Source organism: Rhipicephalus sanguineus, chromosome 5 (assembly GCF_013339695.2).
Source record: "Rhipicephalus sanguineus isolate Rsan-2018 chromosome 5, BIME_Rsan_1.4, whole genome shotgun sequence".
In the NCBI taxonomy this organism is placed as follows: domain Eukaryota; kingdom Metazoa; phylum Arthropoda; class Arachnida; order Ixodida; family Ixodidae; genus Rhipicephalus; species Rhipicephalus sanguineus.
Genome location: NC_051180.1, coordinates 143,957,211 through 143,979,521, shown reverse-complemented (window position 1 = coordinate 143,979,521; position 22,311 = coordinate 143,957,211). Strand labels below are relative to the sequence as shown.

General features: G+C 49.0%; 1 protein-coding gene across 7 annotated transcripts in view; it reads left to right on the top strand.

Annotated features, from left to right (window-relative positions):
* The window catches only part of LOC119394297 (eukaryotic translation initiation factor 4B), a 46,904-nt gene extending 36,920 nt beyond the window's left edge, over positions 1–9,984 (top strand). For all 7 annotated transcript variants that reach the window (XM_037661582.2, XM_049415739.1, XM_037661581.2 and 4 more), the window contains exons 12-13: positions 7,522–7,688; positions 8,534–9,984. In XM_037661582.2, coding sequence (XP_037517510.1) covers positions 7,522–7,688; positions 8,534–8,599 — 233 coding nt within the window. In that variant the 3' untranslated portion in view covers positions 8,600–9,984. The remainder of the gene's footprint in view (positions 1–7,521; positions 7,689–8,533) is intronic.
* The last annotated feature ends 12,327 nt before the right edge of the window (positions 9,985–22,311 follow it).

The window sequence follows — 22,311 nt, the reverse complement described above, 5'->3', positions numbered from 1 at the left end:
GTCCGTTCTTTATTCACGCACAGAGGCGTTCCTGCCTTCTTGTTATCACATTGAAGCAGGTTAACCGCAACCTGTCTGTCGTCAAAGCCGCCATCGTGGAGTGCCAGTACATTCAGAAGCCGCGTCCATGACATCACGTGCAAGCCATCTATTTCCTGGATCTTAACATTTCACTTTTACTTTCCGTGCCACCAAATGTACCAGCAGTCAGTTTTGCGTGGCCGCCAAGACCATATATGCAAGAGAAGCTCTGGCTTTTTATTTTCCTTCTTTCTCAGGAATGCTCATGTGGCTGTACACTTAAAGGAGTACTGACACGATTTTGAAGTGCAGCAAAACTGAGGTTTTTGGTTTCCTTGGCATGTAGTGTTAAAGGGGTCATGAACCACTTTTCCAAGTAATGATCTAATGGCCTCAGTATCGGAGTGTACTGCCTCCCGAATCGATTGCCGCAAAAATTTCTCGAATCCGTCAAGAATCAGCGGAGTTACGGGGGTTTGGCGCACGCTCCCAGCGCTTTCTCTCTTTTCTCGTGCCGACGAGCGCACTGGAAGCTAGACAGGGAGGGATGGCATGGGGGAAAGAAGTTACGCCAGCGCGCGTCATGAAACGCGATCGCTCTCCCACTGTGATTCGCTTGCGCGAGTGCGGCTACCGTGTACTGAGGAGTGCGGCGCCGGCAAGTGGCGGCACCCCGCGGCAAGAAGCGCATCTGATCCGAACGCCGCTCTCGATTTACGTCGGCTATCGGCCAATAAGCATGCTATGTCTCTTGCGACGTACAGCGGACAGACGCCCCGCCCACCGACGAGAGTGAGAACCGGCCTCTGTTTGAAAAGAAGGTGCCTGGGGAAACGGCAACTTCGCGCTCCGCTTGTGGCCATTACGCGGCGCGCACGACTGTAATATTTGGCAGAGCAGTTCATAGCCGTGTCAGCTTTCCGCAGGATGTGTTTTTTCAATTAGCCCAAGGGGTGCTTCGTGACCCCTTTAACGCTCTCCCCACACCGCATCCGGGAAACACGTATAAATATTTAAGTTTGATTTTAAAGTTTTCATCTCCCAGCATCTGCAAGGCAGCTTCACCGCATGGAGAGCCCTATGACGTTTTAAGTCAGCTCACTTGGTTTGCGAAGTCTGGGTTCTGCATGCAGCCTAAATCACAGAAATCGCTGTCGGAGGCACCGGACGACAGTTCACTCATCATGAACCACGCTCGACTGACAGCAAAGGACAGCAGGTGCATATTTCGTGGGTTGCACTCTGCCAGTGACGTCACGGGCAGACTTGACACGTCACTATGAAGCCGCCCTCTCGAAACAGAAACTGCTGGTTGAAAGAAGCGGTATTAAAAATATATGCAATGCATCTCCAGGCACCACGAAACACTTTTTAGGGTTCTCGACACCCGTGCTTTCATTTAGAGCAACAACCTGAAAAATTTTAAAATTCTTGTCAGTACTCCTTTAAGGGGGGACGCGACCCTTTAAAACCGAAAACTCACGAAATAGTCGATTTTTGAAAAACCACATTTTTGGGTTGTATGCCTCATAAACTACCTATTCTGTAATTACCAGGGTCTAATTCAACCGCGAAGTGAAAAAAAAAATGCTATTTTCGAGGCCGCCGCAGCGTCCAAAACGCGCAAATTCCGAAATCAAACCAAATTTCGCGCGCGAGCCATTCCCAGACCATGCGGTCGTCCCGCGCCATCTTAGTGTTGTTTTGACCGTGAGTTCTTTCTCTCTTGTTTGCCACCTTGCAAAATGCCGTCGGCGGCACATTTGAGACGCTATTGGCGTTTTCCCGCGATGCGATGCAGAGCACTGGTTGGCTAGAGCAGCGCATTCGTATCTTGCGGGAGTAAGCGCACCCGCCATTGGCTGCTGCGCAGCAGCGGGGGCCGTCGATGGCGCATCCAGTGCGCTCGCCTCGTTGTTGTTCTCTGCTCCGTACTCCTCGACAGACGTCTGCTTACGAGCCGCTCTTCGCCTTGCGCAGTCTTTTCGATCATTTTCGCTTCTTTTTTTCTTTTTGCACTACTTCTGTGCCCTTCATCATTGTTGTTGTGGGCGATGCCGGCAATGAAGCCGAAAACAGTGCGGAGTTCCGGTGCGCAGAGGCGCGCTATGCGGCTTGTACGAGCACCGAAATTCCGCGATTCTGCTGCGGGTGCCGACTGCGTAGACGCTCGCAGCAGCGGAACGGTGCTGTAGGCTGTCGCCAGTCGAGAATCGGACACATCAAGTCTGGCTGGAGCCACAATTGCACCGAGTGTTTCCGAGATCGCCAGACTCGGCACGTGCTCCGTATCGGTGCCATAGAGCGTGACACCGAGTGTTTCTGAGATCGCCGGACCCAGCACCTCATCTGAATCGGTGCCATCGAGCTTGAGTGGACCGTCGCTTCATCTGCGGACGAGTTTCCTAACGAAGGAAGAAATCGATGCGAATGCGAAACGTCGTGACGCGGCTTGCGCTGAACTCGAGACACAAAATGCATCAGTGATTCCACTCTATTTTGGGGTCCCTGATGCCGAGAGAACAGCACTACATGAAGCGGTGCTGCGTTACAATGCCGGCTGCTGCAAGCAACCCAAGTGACATCGGACTCTATTGGACTTCAATCAGGTCACATGGCCATCCAGCGAGCTCGTGAAAAAAATGCTTTACGCGTAAAAAAAAATTCCAAACAACACCAAGAGAAGATGTAGGCCAGGCAAAAGAAGAATGCGCAAGGACACTTCTAGCTACTCTGCTGAAGCTTCCTGAAGAAAACACACGTGTTGAACTTTCTAGGACCGTTTTCTCAGAATGGATTTTTTCACCAGTTGTGGTGCTGAGGAAAGCAAAAACTCAAAAGACCGCTCATCAGATTTGTGTGCAGTTTTTTTTATTCGGTTCCTGAATGACTTTGCAAGGGCGTAACAAGCTCCTTTTTTTAAAAAAAAAAAAATTGGTGCTGTTAATTTATAATAAACAATTAATTATTGATGAATCTGGTCATTACTGGCTACATCAAATTCAAAGTTGCGTCAAAATTTTTTGGATGGAAATTTTTAAAAACGGCTTTGTAGCGCCCCGGGATATCTATCAAGGAATGACCACAATGAATTTCAGCTTTCTACTACAGTCGATCCCGGATATATCGAACTCGAAGGGGATCGCGAAATAGTTCGATATATCGAGAATTTGAAATACAAAATATGCGTATTTAAGGCTTAAATTAAAGCACTGCAGGCCTCGATACAGTTTTCGTAAATCGTAAAAAGCGTGAACATGACGATTCGCTGATGTATACTAAAGAACAAGGCGACAGCTTCTTCTGCAAGTTGCCTCACTTTATTTCGCATGAAAATAGTCCACAAACTTGTCTTGCTTCTTGCGCGCCGTGAATTCATCAAGTCATCGTCAATATCACTGAAGCTTTCCAAATAAGCAAATTCAGCACCTTCGGCCACAATAGCAGTGATCGACGCTGAACGCCGATGCTAGCTCTGTACCGCACGGTTCCATTTCCGCAGCACCGACAACGTCCGCTACGATATCTGCACCGATGATGTTGCTCGCTGTGCTCCCGTCTGATATGGCGCACGGAAACATAATAAGTCGCAAAATTCACTGACGCACCGTATGCCGTAGTCAGCGGTCATGACGCACCCAAAAGTCGTCACCTGGCACCAAGGCCCGCAAGGAAACGGTGCACAACGGTGCTTTACTTGACGTCGCGCCAAGCACCGGTCGTCATTTTTATCGCTACGAGCGGGACAATGTTTGGTTCGACTCCCTAATGACGATTTATCAAGAACAAAACGAGAAGTACACTAGTCCACATGCCGCAAGAGACAGCACTGCACAAAGAAACATTTCTCCACTGTCGACATGTTGGTGATAGCGATGGCACTTGTGGCTTTGTAGAAGGCAGCCACTGCTTTGGTGAGAAATGCCTAAAAAAACGTAGCCTCTGAGATGTGCGTTTTAAGGGGGGACGCGGCTTTCGTATCGCGAAAAATATTTAAAAAATCGATTTTCTGAAAATCAAGTTTTCAGTTTCTGGAACCCTTTTTCTATCTGATTCCAAAATATCTACACTAAAAACCACCCAGAAGTGCTTCGAAAAGTTTGTTTTGCCCTCCGAGGTGGCGAAACTTATTGTGGAAATCGCAAAAAAAAAAAAGTTTCAAAAAATTGTAGCTCCGCGATGGCGTGACCGCGAACCAACTTCTTGGGCGTGTTCGAATTCCCCGCTTCAGCGGGCTCCTCCATTCAGAAAGAAGCGCACAAAAAGCAAACACTGGAGAGTTGTTCCGAGGCCTCCAATTGGCCGCGTCCGCCATGTTGCCCCAGCTCGCCTCACCATTGGTCCGATGCTCGCTCCGGGAGATCGTCGTCTGCCGATTGCACGTCGCGAGTTCACGGCTCGACGATCACTTAAAATATAATTACGCTTTAGTTTGGAGCTGCAAGAGGAAGTTCGATCTGATTACGATGGTGCGCCGCGCTCCTAGCGAACATCGCAAACGCGCGTCTCGGACCGACTCTAGCGTTGACTTCAGCGTCGGATTCGCGGTTAGATGTTTTGATTTCTGCTTATCAGCACTTCTGACATCGTGACGAAGGCCATCGCGGGGCGACTCTTTGTACTCACGACCACGCATTACGCACTTTGAAGCAATAGGCACCACGGCCTGCGCACCTACTGCTCGGAGTCGTCACTAGGCCTAACTCCGCTCACGGCGTCGTTTAGCAAGACGAACCTCGAACCTTGCGGGCAACAACAACGCGCTAGCGTACCCGCAACTATGTGCTTCTTCGCAAGCGAAGAAGCACATTGCTCGCCGGCATTTCGGAACCGCGGATGGGCATTTTACGCATCGGCAGTGAACTCCACAGCCAAGCTCGTCAGACCCCACGGCCACGAACTGCTCGGAGCAGCGGTAGCAATTTCGCGCGTTGGCACCCGAAAATGCGAGACCAAGTATACTGCGCGCAGATTTTTCGTCATCGTAGCTTCGCATTCGCGAATCGTCACCGAACGCCGCCACCAAGCACATCACGCGCCGGCTCCACGGACCCTGCGGCCGAGCACTTCGCGGTCAGAGTGCTGTCAATAAGCACTAGTGATGTAATTTAGTGATGTAATTTAGTGCTTGGAGCCGTGCTTGGTATCACCGCAGGCGTTTATGAATGTTCTGAAACAATGAAAGCCTCGTAGACTAGCGTTGCCGCGATCGGCCGAATGATAATACGTTTCATACGCAAGAATGGCAAAAGAACGTGTATGAAGCAGGGGGACGAATTTTTATCTGCCCGACTCGCGCTACTGAATAAAGTGCTCAAAAATCCCTGTGCTACTAACGTCTTGGCCATAACTGTTTGTTATTTGGAACGAAGGCATCGGCTATCATGGTGTGAGCCATTTTCTGTCACAACAAACCTCTCTCTTTATAAAAAAATATTCAATGATTAATTGTAATCAATAAGCAAGACTTAATTATTCTAATGACAGCATAAATACAAGAAATATGTGTAATTATTTCAGTATATGGCTTTATTAGATTGCAATATCTTCTTTTCTGTCATGTCTATCACACCACTCCTTCATACAGAGAACTTGGTTTGAAATCCATACTGGTTTTTTGTAGATCAAAAAAAGAAGGAGGTTATGAAAAAAGAACAAAGGCGCAATGGAGAAAGGCCACATGTCCAAGAAGTGAAACACCATAAAAAAAAAACCAAAGACCACAATCTTTAGGTGTTTTAGAGAAGGCCAAACTTTAAACGCAGTTTTCTCAGTACTGTTTTTTTGGCATGTTGCTCAGCTCGTGGAGCAGATATCTTGGCAACTACTATACAGATTTTGATTCCGTTTTTTTTTTTTTTTTTTTTCTTTTAATCCCTGAAGGCTTGTTGACAGGATGGCATTATTTTTTACCTTGCTTAGGGCATAGTTTTTTTTGTATGGGATAATTAGTGCATGAGCAGTTCTGATGCAATACATGAAGCTGATGGGGATGTTATTTGTAAAAAAACTAAATGGAATAGACAATTTTGAATAATGTCATCCTGTGTAGTGTTCTTTTGAGTAAAGATCAAAACCACTTGGACCTTCCTGGTATGTTTTGTTACAATGCTAGGCTTTTCACCAGCAGAATTCGAGACACTCTTCAGTCTGCCTGCCAAATTTCATTACTCTAGGTCAACAAACAAAAAAGTTTTTTTCGATCGCCACCTCCCCCCTTAAAACCGAAGACACCAAAAATGCATCACGAGGTTGCACATCTCGAAGGGCATGCTTTTCGGGCCCGCATGCCATCGTGCGCGAACAAACAGGGAAGGGAATGCAAACATTACAACAAGGCTGCCAAGTCGCTTCGCATTCTCATTTCAGTGCCCTTGGCAATCAGCCTCTTTGAAAAACACTATGCCCGCGCGTTAAAACCTGCGGATCACGCATCAAATATACCGGTGCACTGACAAGCGTTGCGCAATGAACTAGATCAACGCAATGGGATAACACCGCCTTTTCGTCACCAGCGTGCAACGAGGGATCAGAACTTGTTAGAACGCGGCCGAAAAATTATCTATATTTGTGAGGAAAAATGCAATTTCTGTACTTCGGCGCGGCGCAGAGTTCGATATAGCGGATGTTTCGATGTGCGGGAGTTCGATATATGTGCGCACCAGCCCGATACTTTTGCATGGGAAATTCAAGGGGATTTCTCAACTGTTCGATATAGCCAATAATTCGATATATCCGAGTTCGATGTATCCGGGATCAACTGTATGTCCTGGGATTTCTCAAGAGACTTCCTCAGGCACCCATGTGAACCACCCAGTTAAACCTCAATAACTCTGGAACTAAGAAACACAGCTTTGTGAAACTTAGCAGTTCTGCTAGTTTCAGTGCAGTGAACAAGCCCTGAAAGTTTCATCCAAATATCTTAAAAAATAAAAAAAGTTCAGTCGTCAGGGTAGCCTCCCCCCTTAAGCATCATTATAACAAAATTGCAGTAGGGTACGTATTTGGGCTGGTTGGTTCATGATTAAGAGTGAAAAACGGCACTAAAACAGTGGTATGTCCCGTCTTTTTGGCGCTGTTTTTCACTCGTAACAAAATTGCATCTGACACAATAAGAACTTTCTTCTATCTGAAAACTCGTTACAAGCCTGTGTCCATACCACTGTATCTAAGGCAAAACTGTTCTCTATTTGATTATAACTGATAATTGCTTATATCTGTGCTCATTATATGGAGGTTTGAGGAATGCACTCTTGACAATATGTTTAGCCTTTGAACTGACTGCATGGGAAACTTGCTGGGCTCAAAGCCCTAAGAAATGGTCAAACTTTTAGATACACATTTTGGGTTAGTACATTTCGATCAGCTATTATTGTTCTTTACAAATACCACCAGGTGATGCTGCCTTTAGAAAGATATGCTTTGAGCCTACACTTTGGGATGACTGCTAGCAACAATACAGTCATATTTAGCGGTCTGTTCTGTTGTGTCTCTTGTCAGGCGAGCCAGGAGACTCAGCAAAGCGACCGCCAGCTGACCGCATCCGGCGACCGGACTCTGGTGGCAGCGGGCCAAGAGACGGTCCTGCCACGCGAAATGGCGGCGAGAGGCCGCCCTCCAAACAAGAGCTCACTTCCGGCCCCAAGAGCGACGACGGCAAAGAAGTAGTGAGGACTGGTTTTTATTTGCTGCCTTCGTGTAGAGAGGTGTTCTCTTAGAGAAATGTGGCTTGGATCTTGGACATTTCGTTGCATGCACACCGCTGCAGTTAAAGGGACACTAAACTGAAACAATATACCAGTTTAGATGAATGACTTCTTTGAGAACTATGTTGTAATTAATTTTGCGAGCATATAATTATTACTAGAGGCAACAAAGGTCAAAGTTTTGTTTGTGAATTTCGCACTGAAACTTTGCACCGTGAACATCAGCATGATGTCACGAATTTGTCTATTCGCGCATGTCAACTACATTGGTTCTATAACCTTTTTTGAAATTTGCTATATCAAGACTTTGGGTCCCTCAGAACACAATGTAAACATACTTAACGGTAGCAGATTATGTAGGCCCTAGCAAACTCAAATCAAAATCTACAACGTCGCAGCGAGCTTGTGCTGGATCTTCTAAGTAGCGTGTCACTGCCTGTGTATTTTTATTTTGCGCGTTTTTTCGCTTGCCAAACGCCTTCTCGCAGTAAGAGTGGTGCTTTCGATGTTGTTAAATTCTAATTTACTAATGGGAGAAAAATTGTTTTTGTCTTTGTTGTCCCTTGCTATTTAAGGCTATGTGAGGGCAGCGATAAATGGTTAGCGATTGCTACTTGTAGGGTCATGCTTTCAAAGACACGACCACTAAAGTAAGGCACGCAGAACAATAAGCGCACTTCCTGTGCCCATGCCTTCGAAAGTGCAGCCGTTAAAGTAAAGATCAATGCATGTAATGCGTAGTATTAGAAGGAAAGAGCAAATAAAATAAATGGTAAACTTTTTTTTTTTCCCTTGTGTCTGCGCAGGTGTACACAAGCCGAAATATCTACGCGCATCTGCAGCAAGAAGACGGAGACGAAGTCTCCGACTGAAAAGAGGAAAAAAAAATGCTGACTGTGACGTCAACGATGATGCCTGTGCACCTTCTTCTTCACGCTTGCAGCGTCGTTGGCTTAGTGACTCTTGCTAAGGAAGTGTCCTCCTCCTTTCCCCCTCTCTCTCTCACCTTGCCTCTTCTTGTTCTTGCATGGCTGTGTTTTCTTTCTTTTAGAACATTCATGCACAGTTGCTTCTAGAAATTTTCTTTTTTCTGTCCTGTCTGCCTGCAGTATCTTCATTTCCCTGTCACATAGGAACCTTTAGAACACCTTGCTCTTAAAGCACGTTTAGGCTTAATTAGTTTCTTTGTACGTGCCATGAGACATCTTTCCGCAGCCTCTGGGATTGCTTCCATCCCCGGAAACGTAGTACATGTGTTGTTAACAAAGCTGCAGCACATGGCATGCAGACACGGCCAAAATTCAAAGAGGTAATTTTTTTACCAACAGTACATTATACGGCTGCCTCGTTTCACGGATGTAAGGCAAGTTGCTTTGTATTTATTACTCGCCATCGTGTCGGTTTTCAGCAACTTGCGTGTAGTGCCGGCATGCGTGAGAGATGTGGCTGTGCTTGGAAATGTGAGCAGTCTTTGGCTTTTTTTTTTTTTTTTTTTTTTTGAGCAGGCTGTAAATATACAATCAGGCTTGTGTATTTTTTTTTCTTGGCAACTGGCCTCAGTTTACCATAGGTGCTATGTTGGCTGCCTGCCTCGTTGGCCTAAACTGTGGCACTTTGCTGTAGCGCAAAAGTGTAGCATTAGCCCCGCGCGTGGGACTCTTGCATGCTACCGATCAAAAACCACGACACTAGCGGCTGACCATGTTGTGTTTGAAACATAGTGGTCTCTTTTTTTAATTAGACATACAAATGGACTTCTATTCTAATTTTTTTTCTTCTTTTTTTTTTTCCTAAGTGTGCACTGTTGTGTGCAACAATATGCACGTACTCGTGAGACATGTACATACCTGAGTAGTTTTTTTGTCGCTTTTTATTTTTTCGTGCAATTGCAGGAATGCGTGACTTTTTTTTTTTCATTTTCTCCGTGGTCTTCTGCATACGATGCAGCATCTTAGGCCTTGGATCTTGCCTTTGGGCAAGTGACGCGCAAAGTTGGCTCCCTTTTTCTAGGAAAAAGTGAGCTTGGTGAAAAAAAAAAGCTACTGAAGGTTTGTAGTTGTCTAGTAGAGGAGCAGTGTACATAACTTTTTAATTGAAGGAATGATCACACTTCTTAATGTAATGATTTTGCTTGATGCTGCGGCGTGTATCCGCGAGACGCAGACTCCTTTGGTACAACAAAGAGTATGCCTGCTGTTTTCCTTCCCTCTTCATCAGCCGGGTTGAGGAAATAAAAGTAAATGCTATGCTTGTGGAATGGCGTGCCTCTTTTAGCACAAGTATGTAGGGACCATCGCATGTATACATCACGGAAGCCATTAGTCTCTACAGCAGACAGTGTTGGACCCAATATCCAGCATTTGGCAAGGCCAGGCTAGGACTATTGTGGTGGGCCGGTTCGAGCCGAGGATGCAGGCCAAAGCCTGAGAGCTACAGAATCAATGCGCACGATCCAATTCCCCAGCAGAAGTGACTCCACTTTGTTCGCAACACACACTTTTTATCTACATCCTAGACGGCGCCTTCTACATCCCCCCCTTTTGGGAGAATAACAAAGCCACACCTCATTCTCAGATATATAACATAACCAATGCCTCACGGCACGCTCTAAAAGTTCAGCTGCACCGTTGACCTGACGCAACCTCCAGATAGAGTGCGCCTGAGCGACGCAGGCGGTCTTGAGGGAGTAGCCAGGGCAACCGGTGGTGATTCAACTGGTGAAGCTTAGAGGAGTAATCTCCCTAGGAGTTCGATTGCTGCACGCAGGCTATGGGCGATTTGGAGTATGTGGTGGGCTTTGGGATCCCTGTGGTCGGGGACTGGAGCTGCTGAGGTCACAACCACCTGATGACGGAGACTGCTGCGGAACCAGATGTCTCTGGTTGCGGACAAGAGCACCTGCATCTGTCTGGACCACACAGGAGCGTGGACGCTGTGCCAGCACATTCTGCGTCGCGAATCTAGACTCGCCCCCTCTCCCAGGGGACGCAAACCCTCGACATCGTTGGGCAGTGCCACGCCTGTGGAAGTCGACAGCGTGAGGGGATCCTGGAATCAATGTGGCTGGAGGGACTAGAAGGCGAGTCCTGAGGCTGCGCCCCATAAGCAGCTGAGCGGGGCTGTACCCGGTCACGCCAGGTGCATTACAGTACGACAAGAGGGCCAAAGGCCAGTCTGGAGACATCTTGAAAAGTTCCTTGACAGTCCGCACCATTGGACTGCGGGTACCTGGGACTGCTGGTGATGTGGGGGAAGCCGTAGCTCTGGGAGAAGGCGCAGAACTCTGCTGATGTAAATTGAGGTCGCTGAAGAGGGTCTCCAGATCCCATGCCTTGCGAAGACATTTTTTTATGATAGAGATCACTGCTGTGGATGTTGTTGTGCGGTGGGACAGCACTTCTTGGTACCGAGAGTAGTAATCGACGAGAAGGTGATTTGCTCCTTCGTGATAAAAAACGTCCACCCCGACTCGCTCCCAGGGGTGGCTAGGCATCGCTGTAGGAACCAGTGGCTTTGCTCGCTGGACCCACGTGGTGGCACAGTTTGGACAGGTCTCCACCATGGTCTTCATCTGGCTCCCCATGGTCGGCCACCAGACAGCCCCCTGGCGATGGCACTGCAATGGTTCACTCCAAGATGTCCATCATGGATGAGGGACAAGACGTGCTTCCGCAGAGAAGCGGGCACCAGTAGATGCCCCCCACCTCCCCGCAGAGCAGAAGGCCGTCACCGATAGTGAGTTACACACGATGAGCCCAAAACTTGGCCATGCTGACAGGCAGATTCTCTTTCCGAGGCCACCCCTGCTCGCAGTAGGACCTGAGCTGAGCGCATTCCCAATCTGCAGCCTGGTGAGCTCTGAAGTCGTTTGGGTGGGATAGCGCGGAGTGCTTAAACGTACAGCTCCACCATGTCGATGGCTGGAGTTTGGCAGCTCGGCGACCGGGTCTCGCGGGAGTGTATCATGCGGTAGCCAAATGTTGCCCAGGCACATACTTGACGTCAAACTGGTACTGGAGGACGCGGATGCGAAAGCACTGTATCCGGGATGGCATGAGGTCGAGGTCCGCATTTCCAAGGAGCTTATGGTCGGTCTCCAGGGTGAAAAGAAGGCCCGAAGAAACTCGTCAAACCGGTTAATGGCTCAGGTGGCAGCCAGTGCCTCTTTCGATGTGGCTGTACCTTCGTTCTGTTTCTATTGTGGCGTTCCCGAAAACGCGGACTGGACCCGAGGCCTCTCAGTATGTTTACGTCCATTTGCTCCACCCAAGCTTCGGCAAAAAGAAGCCCCCCTCCCCCCTCCGGGGTAACGAATGCGCATTTCGGAGCAGAGTACCTGGAAGAATTCTGTTGACGGTCCTCGCGGGCCCTCCGCGCTAACACCGGGATCGGGTGACAGCTTCTCTCGTGCACGGTCACTGCAGCGTCGAGGCGCCGAGCGCACACCTCAGTTTTATGGCAAGGGGGGGACGTCTCAAGTGGTTGGCAGCGGTGAGATTCCTGCTCGGGCTACGGTGCGAGCCTTCACCCTCGTACTAGGGAAGGAGAGACGGCATGATGAATGAACAGGCTACGCAGGTGACCCACGGGGCAGCGCTAGGAGCGAGCGCTTTACTGTTAGGAAACATGGTCCCTTCGTTCACGGGAGATGCTGCAGGCCGGAACATTCGGGACTTACAAATTTTAGAGCAGGTCGCTCGAATGGGGGGATGGCAGGACAGTCAATTGATCGGCATTGCACGATGCAAGATGCTGGGCGCCGCGCACGATTTTGCGGGGAGGGACGACAACGTCGCTGCGGCTGCAACTTTTCGCGAATTCAGATCTTTGGCACTCGAGCTGTTTGACACGGAACCACTTAGCAGCAAGGTAGAAAGGTTTAGGAACGTGAGAAAGAGCGCGGGGGAGGAGGCGCGCTCGTTCGCGAACCGCGTGCGAATGCGGGGGAGTGCCACAGGGGAGTCGCTCGGAGGATTTCACGGGAGACGGACGTGTCGCCCACGATGCACCGTTCGCCTGTTCAAGACGTGCTGGTGCCTCTCGCCGTCGACGCCATGCCTGCGCCTCTCATCGACGGGGCCTTCGCCGCCTCGTCTACGACGAGCATCGTGCCCCTGGCTGATCGTGGTCCCGTCCTTGAACTCCTGTGACCGGCTCCCCTATCTTTCCTGTCTTCTCTTCGTCGCGCCTGTCGACGTCATATCACTTCCTTTCCTATTTCTTTCTACTTTTCTTTTATCCCCCCTTGCCCCCACCCCTATAAGGCACTGCGCCGTGTCGCCTATAGGCAGACAGAAATAGGTGCCTTTTTCCTTTCCTCCTGAACCTCCTAGAAAGAGTGCCACACTGGTGGGCTCCAGCGGCGAGGATTCGGCGAAGGCTCAGTTGCGCCGCGAAATTCTGGCTGAACACATGCTGTCGCAATTCCTGACCGGCCTGAGGGACCCGGTCAGAAGATTTGTTCTCTCTCGAGACCCCGGAACTTTTGACGAGGCCATCGACGTAGCGGCCAGGGAAGAGCTTAACGAGAAACTGTTGCGGAACCACACGCTCCCCGTCCGACACGTCGAAGAGAGCACAGATGCGCTTGAAATGCGGTAGCCGCCTCGACTGCCTCGAGAAACTTAGCACGTGATCCCGTGAAAGGGGATGGGCAGGGATGCGCAAGTTAACGTTGTTTCCCTGATCGAGTAGGCTATTCTTCCGCCGTTGAGCGAGTGCGTGTTGGCGGGTAGGGCTCGCGTGCCTGTGCCCCCAGGTGAGACAAAGGTTGTCGAGGTTGGTAGCTTGGAAACAAATGGGTTGGCTGCAGTTCTAACGTTGATCATCACACGAGAGAATGGCTTATTACCAGTCAGGCTGGCAAATCCAACTTTAAAGGAGATCCGGCTCCCTATGAATAAAGTGGTTGGTGCCTTGGTTGACACGGAAACTCACCAAGAGGTCGCAATGATAGATACAGCAGAAGGGTGCCCAGTCGACGAAGGCGACTTATTGCAGATGTTCGATCTGTCACACATAGAGGGAAAGGAAAGACAAATGGTAGAGACCGTGATAGTTCAAAACAAGTCGATATTCTCGACAGGGAAAACAGACTTGGGACGATGCGAAGCTATCAAGCATAGGATTTACACGGGAGAGGCGGCACCTGTATATGGCAGGGCATACAGGATACCTTTCGCACGCAGAGACGAAATGGAAAGGCAGGTAGACTTTACTCGAGGCTGAAATAATTTAACACTCAACATACCTGGGGAGCACCCGCATTGCTAGTTGAGAAGACGGACGGGTCGTACCGATTCGTCGTCGATTACAGGGACCTCAACCATGTTACCCGAATTGACCCGTATCCGCTGCCAAATGTCCACGAAACGCTTGCCCAGCTGGGGAAGGCGAAATATTTCACCGTTGTGGACATGGCCAGCGGATACTGGCAAATTGAGATGGAGCCTCAGGACAGGGAAAAGACGCCCTTCAACACCCCTTCCGGCCACTACGAGTGGAACCGAATGCCCATGGGGCTGGTAAACAGTGCGGCCATCTGGCAGAGAACCGCGGATGTGATCCTCGCAGGTTTACTTGGAAAGCTTTGCAACGTGTATTTAGACGACATCATAATATACAGCGAGACGCTCGGGGATCATCTGCGCGACCTTGACGAGGTATTGTCTAGGGTGCAGGCAGCGGGCTTGTAAGTGCCAGTTCCTAAAGCCTGAAGTTAAGTACCTGGGCCACATCGTGTTCGCGGAAGGCGTACGTCCTGACACTAGTGAAGGTGCAATGCGTGAGGGATTTCCCCCCGCCTAAGAATAAGACCGAGGTACGGCAGTTTTTGGGACTTTTGTCCTATTACAGGAGGCACGTCCCCTCATTCGCAGAGGTAGCAAAGCCCATTACCCGCCTCACCGGGAAGAGCCCTTTCGAGTGGAATGCAGAGGCCCAGGCCGCGTTCGAGCAACTGAAGGCGCAGCGTGTAGAGGCACCTATCCTACGGTTTCCGGACTTCACGAAGCCGTTCATTCTGACGACGGACGCGTCAAAATACGCTTTCGGAGCAGTGCTATCCCAAATTCACTACGGGCTCGAGCACCCTGTGGCCTACGCAAGCCGCCAGCTTCATTCGGCAGAACAGAAGTACGGCGCGACCGAACAGGAGTGTTTAGCCGTCGTTTGGGCAGTACGTCACTTTAGGTGTTAACTGTACGGTAGGAGTTTCAAGGTTGTTACCGACTGTCAGTCCCTCAAATGGCTCATGAACGTAAGGGATCCTAGCTCGAAACTGGCACGCTGAAACTTACTCCTCCAGGAGTACAGTTTAGACATCGTACATCGCCCAGGAAAGCGGAACCAAAACGCCGATGCACTAAGCCGTGTGGTGGTGGCGGGTGTATACGATTTCGCACCGTCGTCCCACGAGGCTCGTTTCCGCGAAGAACAGGGTAAAGATCAGGCACTCCAAAAGGTAATCGAACACTGCAAGAACTCCACAGACTACACCCATGGGAAGTATCGGTTAGACAGCGCCAGATATTATTGAGACTAAGGGAGAAAAGTACCGCAGGCGTCGGGAAAGTCGTCGTGCCTAAATCAATGGTCGGAGAACTGATGAGGGCAGGGGCGTAGCCAGAAAAATTTTTTCGGGGGGGGGGGGGGGGGGGTTCAACCATACTTTATGTATGTACGTGCGTGTGTTTCTATGTGCGCGTGTATATATACGCAAGCAAAACTGAAAAATTTCGGGGGGGGGGGGGGGTTGAACCCCCCCAACCCTCCTCCCTGGCTACGCCCCTGGATGAGGATACACCACGATACACCTTGCGCCGGTCATCTGGGGGTGCATAAAACCTTGCTGCCATTTAGGAAGAGGTACTTTTCAGCGAAAAGGACTGAGGGGGGGTCTGTCTTTCTCAAATGGCTTGAGGCAAAAAGGGGACGAAGTTTTGTTGAATGCTTACGTTAACAAGAGTCGCTGCATACTGGTTTTTCGGCTACAGCTTTAAACGGCTGTAGTTTGAGATGTTATTCAGACAGGAAGAAAAATATAAATATACATAAATTAGCACAGCGTATTTATATACGCAGACAAAAAGAAAACTACGGTCGCCGTTCATGGAGAACAGCGGCCGCCGCAACCGTTGCCGCCGCCTTGAAACATGCAGACGGGCCCGTAGGCGACAATCCTAACAGTGCGCCGCTGTCCCGACAGAGGGCGAGAGCTGCAGCGCCACCATACCAGCTCGCGAGGTCTATATCCAAAGCGCGTTGGAAAGTCAGCTCTTTTTCGGCAAAGAGGCGCTGTTGGAGATCTTCGTCGCGGATGCTGCAAACGAATCTGTCTCGCAGCATTACGTCTTGTGGCAGCATTGTTGGGTTCCGTTGTGAAACGGGCTCTTGGCTTCCCCCTCACGGTGTCGATGTTGCAGGCGTTAGCCGCTGGCACACCAAAGTTGTAGTCCACTGTCAAACTCGTGAGGGCTGCGTCATAGCTGCTGATCTATTCGCCGGGGCTTTGGTCTCGTCGCTGGAAGACGTACCGGCCGTAAAGCTCCGATGGTCTTGGATCGAAATGCCGCTGGAGAAGTGTGACCAGTTCGCTGAAGCTGACCTCTCCAGGGGTTTTTGGCGCGACCAGCGCACACGCAGTCTCGAATGTGTCCGCGCCGCATGGCGTGATGAGGAGGGCCCGTTTCTTCTCGTCGTTGCTGATGTCATTCGCCACAAAGTAGAAGTTGATGCGCTGGATCCATGACGCCCAGCACTTTCCCGAGAAGGGCTCGATGGCGCCGTACATTCCTCCTGTAGCCATTGCACGTGACCTCAAAGGTGCGCTCGCTTCACAATCCCATCCTCGTCGCCAGTGTTACGTTGCGGGGTTTGTGTAGCATTCCTTGGGAAGAACCACACCGCTCGGCTGCTGGGTACGAACTGCCTTTATTTCCAAAACGGCGCCTGTTCGCGGAGGCGCGGTGTCCGTGCGCTGCGTCCCTCGTGAAGCAGAAAACGTAACCTAATATGCCTTGTATAGCTCTGGCCGCGCGGCTGAGTGACCGGAAGCCGGAGCTTGCGCGTCCCGGAGCGGCGGCACGCATACTGTTTGACGAGGCACCTGAGTGTGAAGCTCCCTGCTCGTGAATCAGTAATGGTTCACCTTGGTCTGTTTAGGTTGCCACTCAATTTTCATTTGTTTAGTTGTGCATCACAAGTCTGCTGTATTTGCAAAGACGCATGTATTTTGCCTACTTTATTAGGCAAGTGGTAGTGAAAATAAAATATAGCATTGTCGTGCCTGAGGTTCTCAATCCAGTGAGTCAACTATATGTTACTTACTTTGAGCTCACATAGCTTTAAGCCTTTACATCCCGAGTTATTTTTGAAAAATCCTTCCCAAAATTTCATTTAATGCTTGATTGGATTGACACGTTGAATAATGCCCGAAATACATTCGGTATAATATATGTATTTGTATAGCATTCATAAGCATTTGCTCAGGTTTAGAGACAGTTTACTTCCCTGCACAGTGATCATCGCAAACACCTCTCTCTCTCTCTCTCTCTCTCTCTCTCTCTCTCTATATATATATATATATATATATATATATATATATATATATATATATATATATATATATATATATATATATATAGTGGAATCGCGTTGATACGATTCTGCATAATATACGTTTTTCAGCCTAACACGCTTTTGTTTTATTCCCGACCAATATCTCTTGGAAATAATGCATTTTCAGGCGCTTAATAGGATCACATTTTTGCCCAAAATTGGGTAATGCGACCGTGAAAGTGTATCTTGACCGATATATCTAGAAATCCTGCGTTTGGTGAAATCAAAATCAAAACTCATTTTTGGAATGCACACACGTATACTGTACTGAACGAGAAGAAGATTGCTTCTCTACGGCAAACAGTTTTTGCACACCAGTGTGTGCATTATAATGCTTACTGGGTCTTAATGCACGGGAAACGAACAACACTCGCCTATAACAAAAATTTGCATTTGATCGCGAAAAGCACTCTTATTTGTTGTGAAACTGCTAGGAGCAGTTTCGCGCAGGTGTGATGCAAAGGAAGTTGTTGGACGTGATGCAACGGAACTTTGTTTGCTGAAAACATCCTGGGTTACGGTACTTCGAGGAGGATCCCTAGTTCCCAAGCTCTGGCATGTGGCTTGCATGCGCAGTTCTTCTTGGCTCAGGAGGCAGGGGCCCGACCTTACCTTTCAGCAGCTTCCGTGGTGACTCATTGTGAAATTCAGCACAACAGGTAGTGGGCAAAGGACAGCCTCATCGTATGACAATTCCAGGTCCGAAGTGTAATTTCTAGTTATTACCCCAAAAACACGTTTCTTCATCATTGATTCCTAGGTGAAACAAACGCCAAAACCTAATGCCATAGAGTAACCAACCGCATGAGATTGGCAAACATACGCAGGAAAAAGCACCTATTGAGACCGAGTGTGCATTATAATGGACATTTGAAAAAAAAACAGCTTGTGATAGCAAAAATACTCGCCCTTAGGGTTACATGACGTGCGGATATTATTCCTAAACCCTTCCTAAGTAGATTTAAACAATTAAAAATGAGTAGATTATTATTGAGCAATTCGTTAATTACTTGGACGCCGTGATTATATAACGTCGGAGACGAGAATGACGCCATGTTTCAAAGCGGCAGAACGGGGATATCACTGTAGTATGCTTCCTGCATTGCTGACCAGATGGTACTACATGATAGAGAATGCGATTGCGCCAAGAATGTTGGCTCTAATAGTGGCGCGAATTTCGAAAACCGGGAAAGAACAAGTGTGCATTTTATGCACGCGGGGTCTGACGAGGATATATATAACAAATATTTATTTTATCCTAACAGTTTCGGCTGGCGGTCCAGCTTTCTTCGGAGGATGTCCTCCGAAGAAGGCTGGACGAAAACGGCGCGACGGAAAGACTGAAAACATACGATGTCTTTTTGTCTCTACAAACTCACCCAGTTGTCATTCCTGCTTTCGTTCTATTTCTCTCAAAGTCTCATGGTTCAGAAGTTATTAGACATGGAGACCTTGCATGGTGAAGGCACGCAGCGCGCGTGAACTTTGCATATTTTCATTTGCGCTACAAGACAAAATTTTCTTTGTTTCACACTCAGGGCGCTCATGATGATACAAGCTAGCATGCTAAACACTTACGAGGACAGACTTAGTTCCTCGTAGTATTCAGCATGTTATAATCTCGCGTTACAGAACTGCGATGAGCTTCTCTCGGCCCACCAGAACACCAGACCTCTCCGATGAAAAGCAGCAAATAGCAAAAATTATCGTTTTAGATGCGAAGCAGCTTTTGCTCGGGGCTGTGTCCGTCGTCGGTGGTGGCGTCCGCGCTCCACTGCGCATGCGCCTACTCTCTCTCCCACTCTCCTCCTTTACGCAGGTGTTCGGTCGCCTTCTCTCCTCTCCTCCCCTGCGCTGCAGCTGCGGCGCAGCCTCTCCTCCCAAGGGATGCAGCCGCGCCGCAGCCAAATACAGCCTCACTCTCTCCTCTCCCTACCCCATTTCATGTGTATATAAGCGCGTGCGCTCGGTCGGCGTCCGTCATTATCGCTTCGCTCCCGTTCAGATGAGTTGTAACGTCAACGTCGGCGCCACTCGTTCACTCGGCGCTAACGGAAACCAACGCACAAACGCAACGTAATGATAACACAAATACTAAATACAAACATCACACACTAACGGAAACGCCGAGTGAACGTAACGGAAACTTGGTGTGCACCCCCAATGCTGCTTCGCATCCCCTCATGACGTTCCCTTGAGTGGGAGATGGTGTAATTTTTTATAGCTTTTCTAGTTGAAAACGCGTGATTACTCAATAATGCCTCTGATTAGGCCCCCTAATGCAACATTTCAAGAGCCTTACAAAAATCCCCAGAATCAATAAGAAGACGCCAAATCCCTGAAAGAGGTAGAAAATCCTTACATCTAGAGATAAATCCCTAGGGTTGGCATCACTGCTTGTCACGGCCGCTTGATGAAATTCAGCGGCCGTGGACCTGTACTGTACTACGTTACGTACCCGCACAGCAACACACCCGACTCGCCAGTGAGACGAGCACTCGCTATGGTCCCTGCCTGTGATCTAGTGGTTTTGGCGCTCGGCTGGTGATCCGAAGGTCGCGGGACGGAATACGCGGCGGTAGCATTTTCGATGGAGGCAAATTTGTTTGAGATCCGTGGGCTGAGATTTGGGTGCACGGTAAAGAACCCCAGGTGGTCGAAATTGTGGCAGCCCTCCACTACGGCGTCCCTCATAATCTTATCTGCTCTTGGGGCTTTAAAGCCCAACAAATATTACTACTTGGTCGAGTTGCGACGCGGTATGAAGAGGTGTAAAAGAAAACGCGGTACCGTGGCGCAATGTAGCAAAGTAGAGGAAGAAGCAGAAAACTGTAAGTGAATTTGGTCCGGGTGAATTTGGACCGTAAGTGAACTTGGCCCGGGGCTCTTTCTAGGTACTCCAGTTCTTGATCTGTCTTCACGTACCCACGCCAGTTGTGTTCGCCACTCTCAAAGCCCAGGAGATGCGATCGCACGGTTGCTTCTAATCAAGCCGCCAACGAACTACGCAGCTTGGATGACGACCACAAGAATGTAAGACAACTTGAATTCGTGCACGCGAACCATGATGGCAACAAAACGCGCCTTCCTTTTTTTATCATCACGTGACCTCAGAGTCGCTTGACAAGATGTATAGGCACAAAAAGGCATAGCCAGTTGAAGCCGATCGCTTTAACCAATGACGTCATATGTGACGTTGCAACTTGGGTCCCTGGGTCACGTGACCCCGAGCTGTTGAGGTGCAAATAGACTGTCCCCTACCGTACTGCCTTACTGTATTTGCGTACCGTATTTCCGTAACTTGCTAAAACTCTCTACTAATGCGTGCGTACGGAAAACGCTACGGGTCGTTTAGCGTACTGCGCATGCGCATTTTGATCCCGCTATTCCGCTAAGCCCGTTAAACTATTTAAGTATACTCATGACTGTGCATATAAGTTCTGCGCATCTCAGGTGTTGTCTTAAACCTCCTTGGTCTTGTCACCCTTGATGGAGAAGGCGGTCAGGCTTTGGGTGAGTGGGGTGAAACAACTTTATTTCGAGATCCGGCTGGGCCAGACCACTCAGATGGAGGACGGAAGACCCTGTCTTCCAGTAGCCTCCTGGTCTGCTGGATAGCCCAGGTTTGGTCTTGTAGATCGGAGCTGAGCAGTGTTTTCCGCCATCGCTCACGGAGGGGTTCTGTGGAGTCCGTTTTCTCATCGGGGCACCGCAATAGTATGTGACTTAGGAAGGCCTCTTCTATTTTACATACTTTACATACAGAATTTGGGTGTAGTTCTGGGAACATCCTGTGTAGCTGAACAGGGCTAGGATAAGGTTTGGTTTAGAATTTGGGCCACTCTGGCGCCTGTTTCCTATCCAATTTCGGTTGAGGTGGAGTGCTTTGTGTATTCTGCATAACTGGTTAGTTTGTCTCTGATTAGCAGTTCCTCTTCGGCAACAGCATCTCCTGAAGAGGGTACCCCTTGGGTGGGTTTGCTCTGGCGGCCAAGGGCGTAGCCAAGGGGGTGGGTTGGGGGGGTTCAAACCCCATCCCCCCGAAATTTTTCAGTTTTGCTTGCGTATATAGGCACGCACACATACATACACGCACGAACATACATAAAGTATGGTTGAACCCCCCCCCCCCCGAAAAAAATTTCTGGCTACGCCCCTGCTCGCGGCCCACGCGACAGCACGTGGGCCATCTCATTCGGGTTGTCTGCATGTGCTGGCCAAGCAGAGTAGATATCTGGTTTCCTCCGAACGCGTCGGGCTTTGAAACTTCGGGTGATTTTAATTAAAGTAAACTTCGGTTGCCGTTTCTTCATTCCCTTTAAACTCAGTTGTACCCAACCAGGCAGACATCTGCCGAATGTTTACCTGTTATTCAACGTCGTGAGTACAAGTAAGCCAGCTAACAAGAAGAAAAGGACACGTGCACCGGAGTAACAAGCTGCCGTGAAAAAAATTTTATTCGCTATGTACAAAACTTCGCCACCACTGCGTGGGACGAGGTGCATATACAGACAATTCGCCCGCTGGGTCATCCCAGAAACAGTTTCTGTTTTCTCTGTTTGGAAAGGCTTGCGCTTGTGTCTGCGCAGAAGTCCCGCCCATGGGACACCCGCATAACCGACACGGCCTCATGTAAAGTAGTTTTGATCCCACTGTGCTCGTAATATTCTTTCCCCGCTAATGATCTTCACTACTGGTAACAGATCGACCGAACGTTAACAGAGACACTCAAATGCAAAAAACTATGTAAGGTTTTCTTTTTTTTTTTTTTACCTGAGGTGCAGTCTGTGTCTAGAGTTAACGGGCAGCTTGACCTGCGATAAAACCAATTTCTGCAACCCTGGCGTTTTCTTATTGAGCCTTTCTTTTTTCTTTCTTCGGTCACAGACAGCTCGGGAATGGAATTTTTTCTCAGGCCTTGCTGTCCATAAACTTGTGACAGTGACTGTACGTTAAGCAACACTAA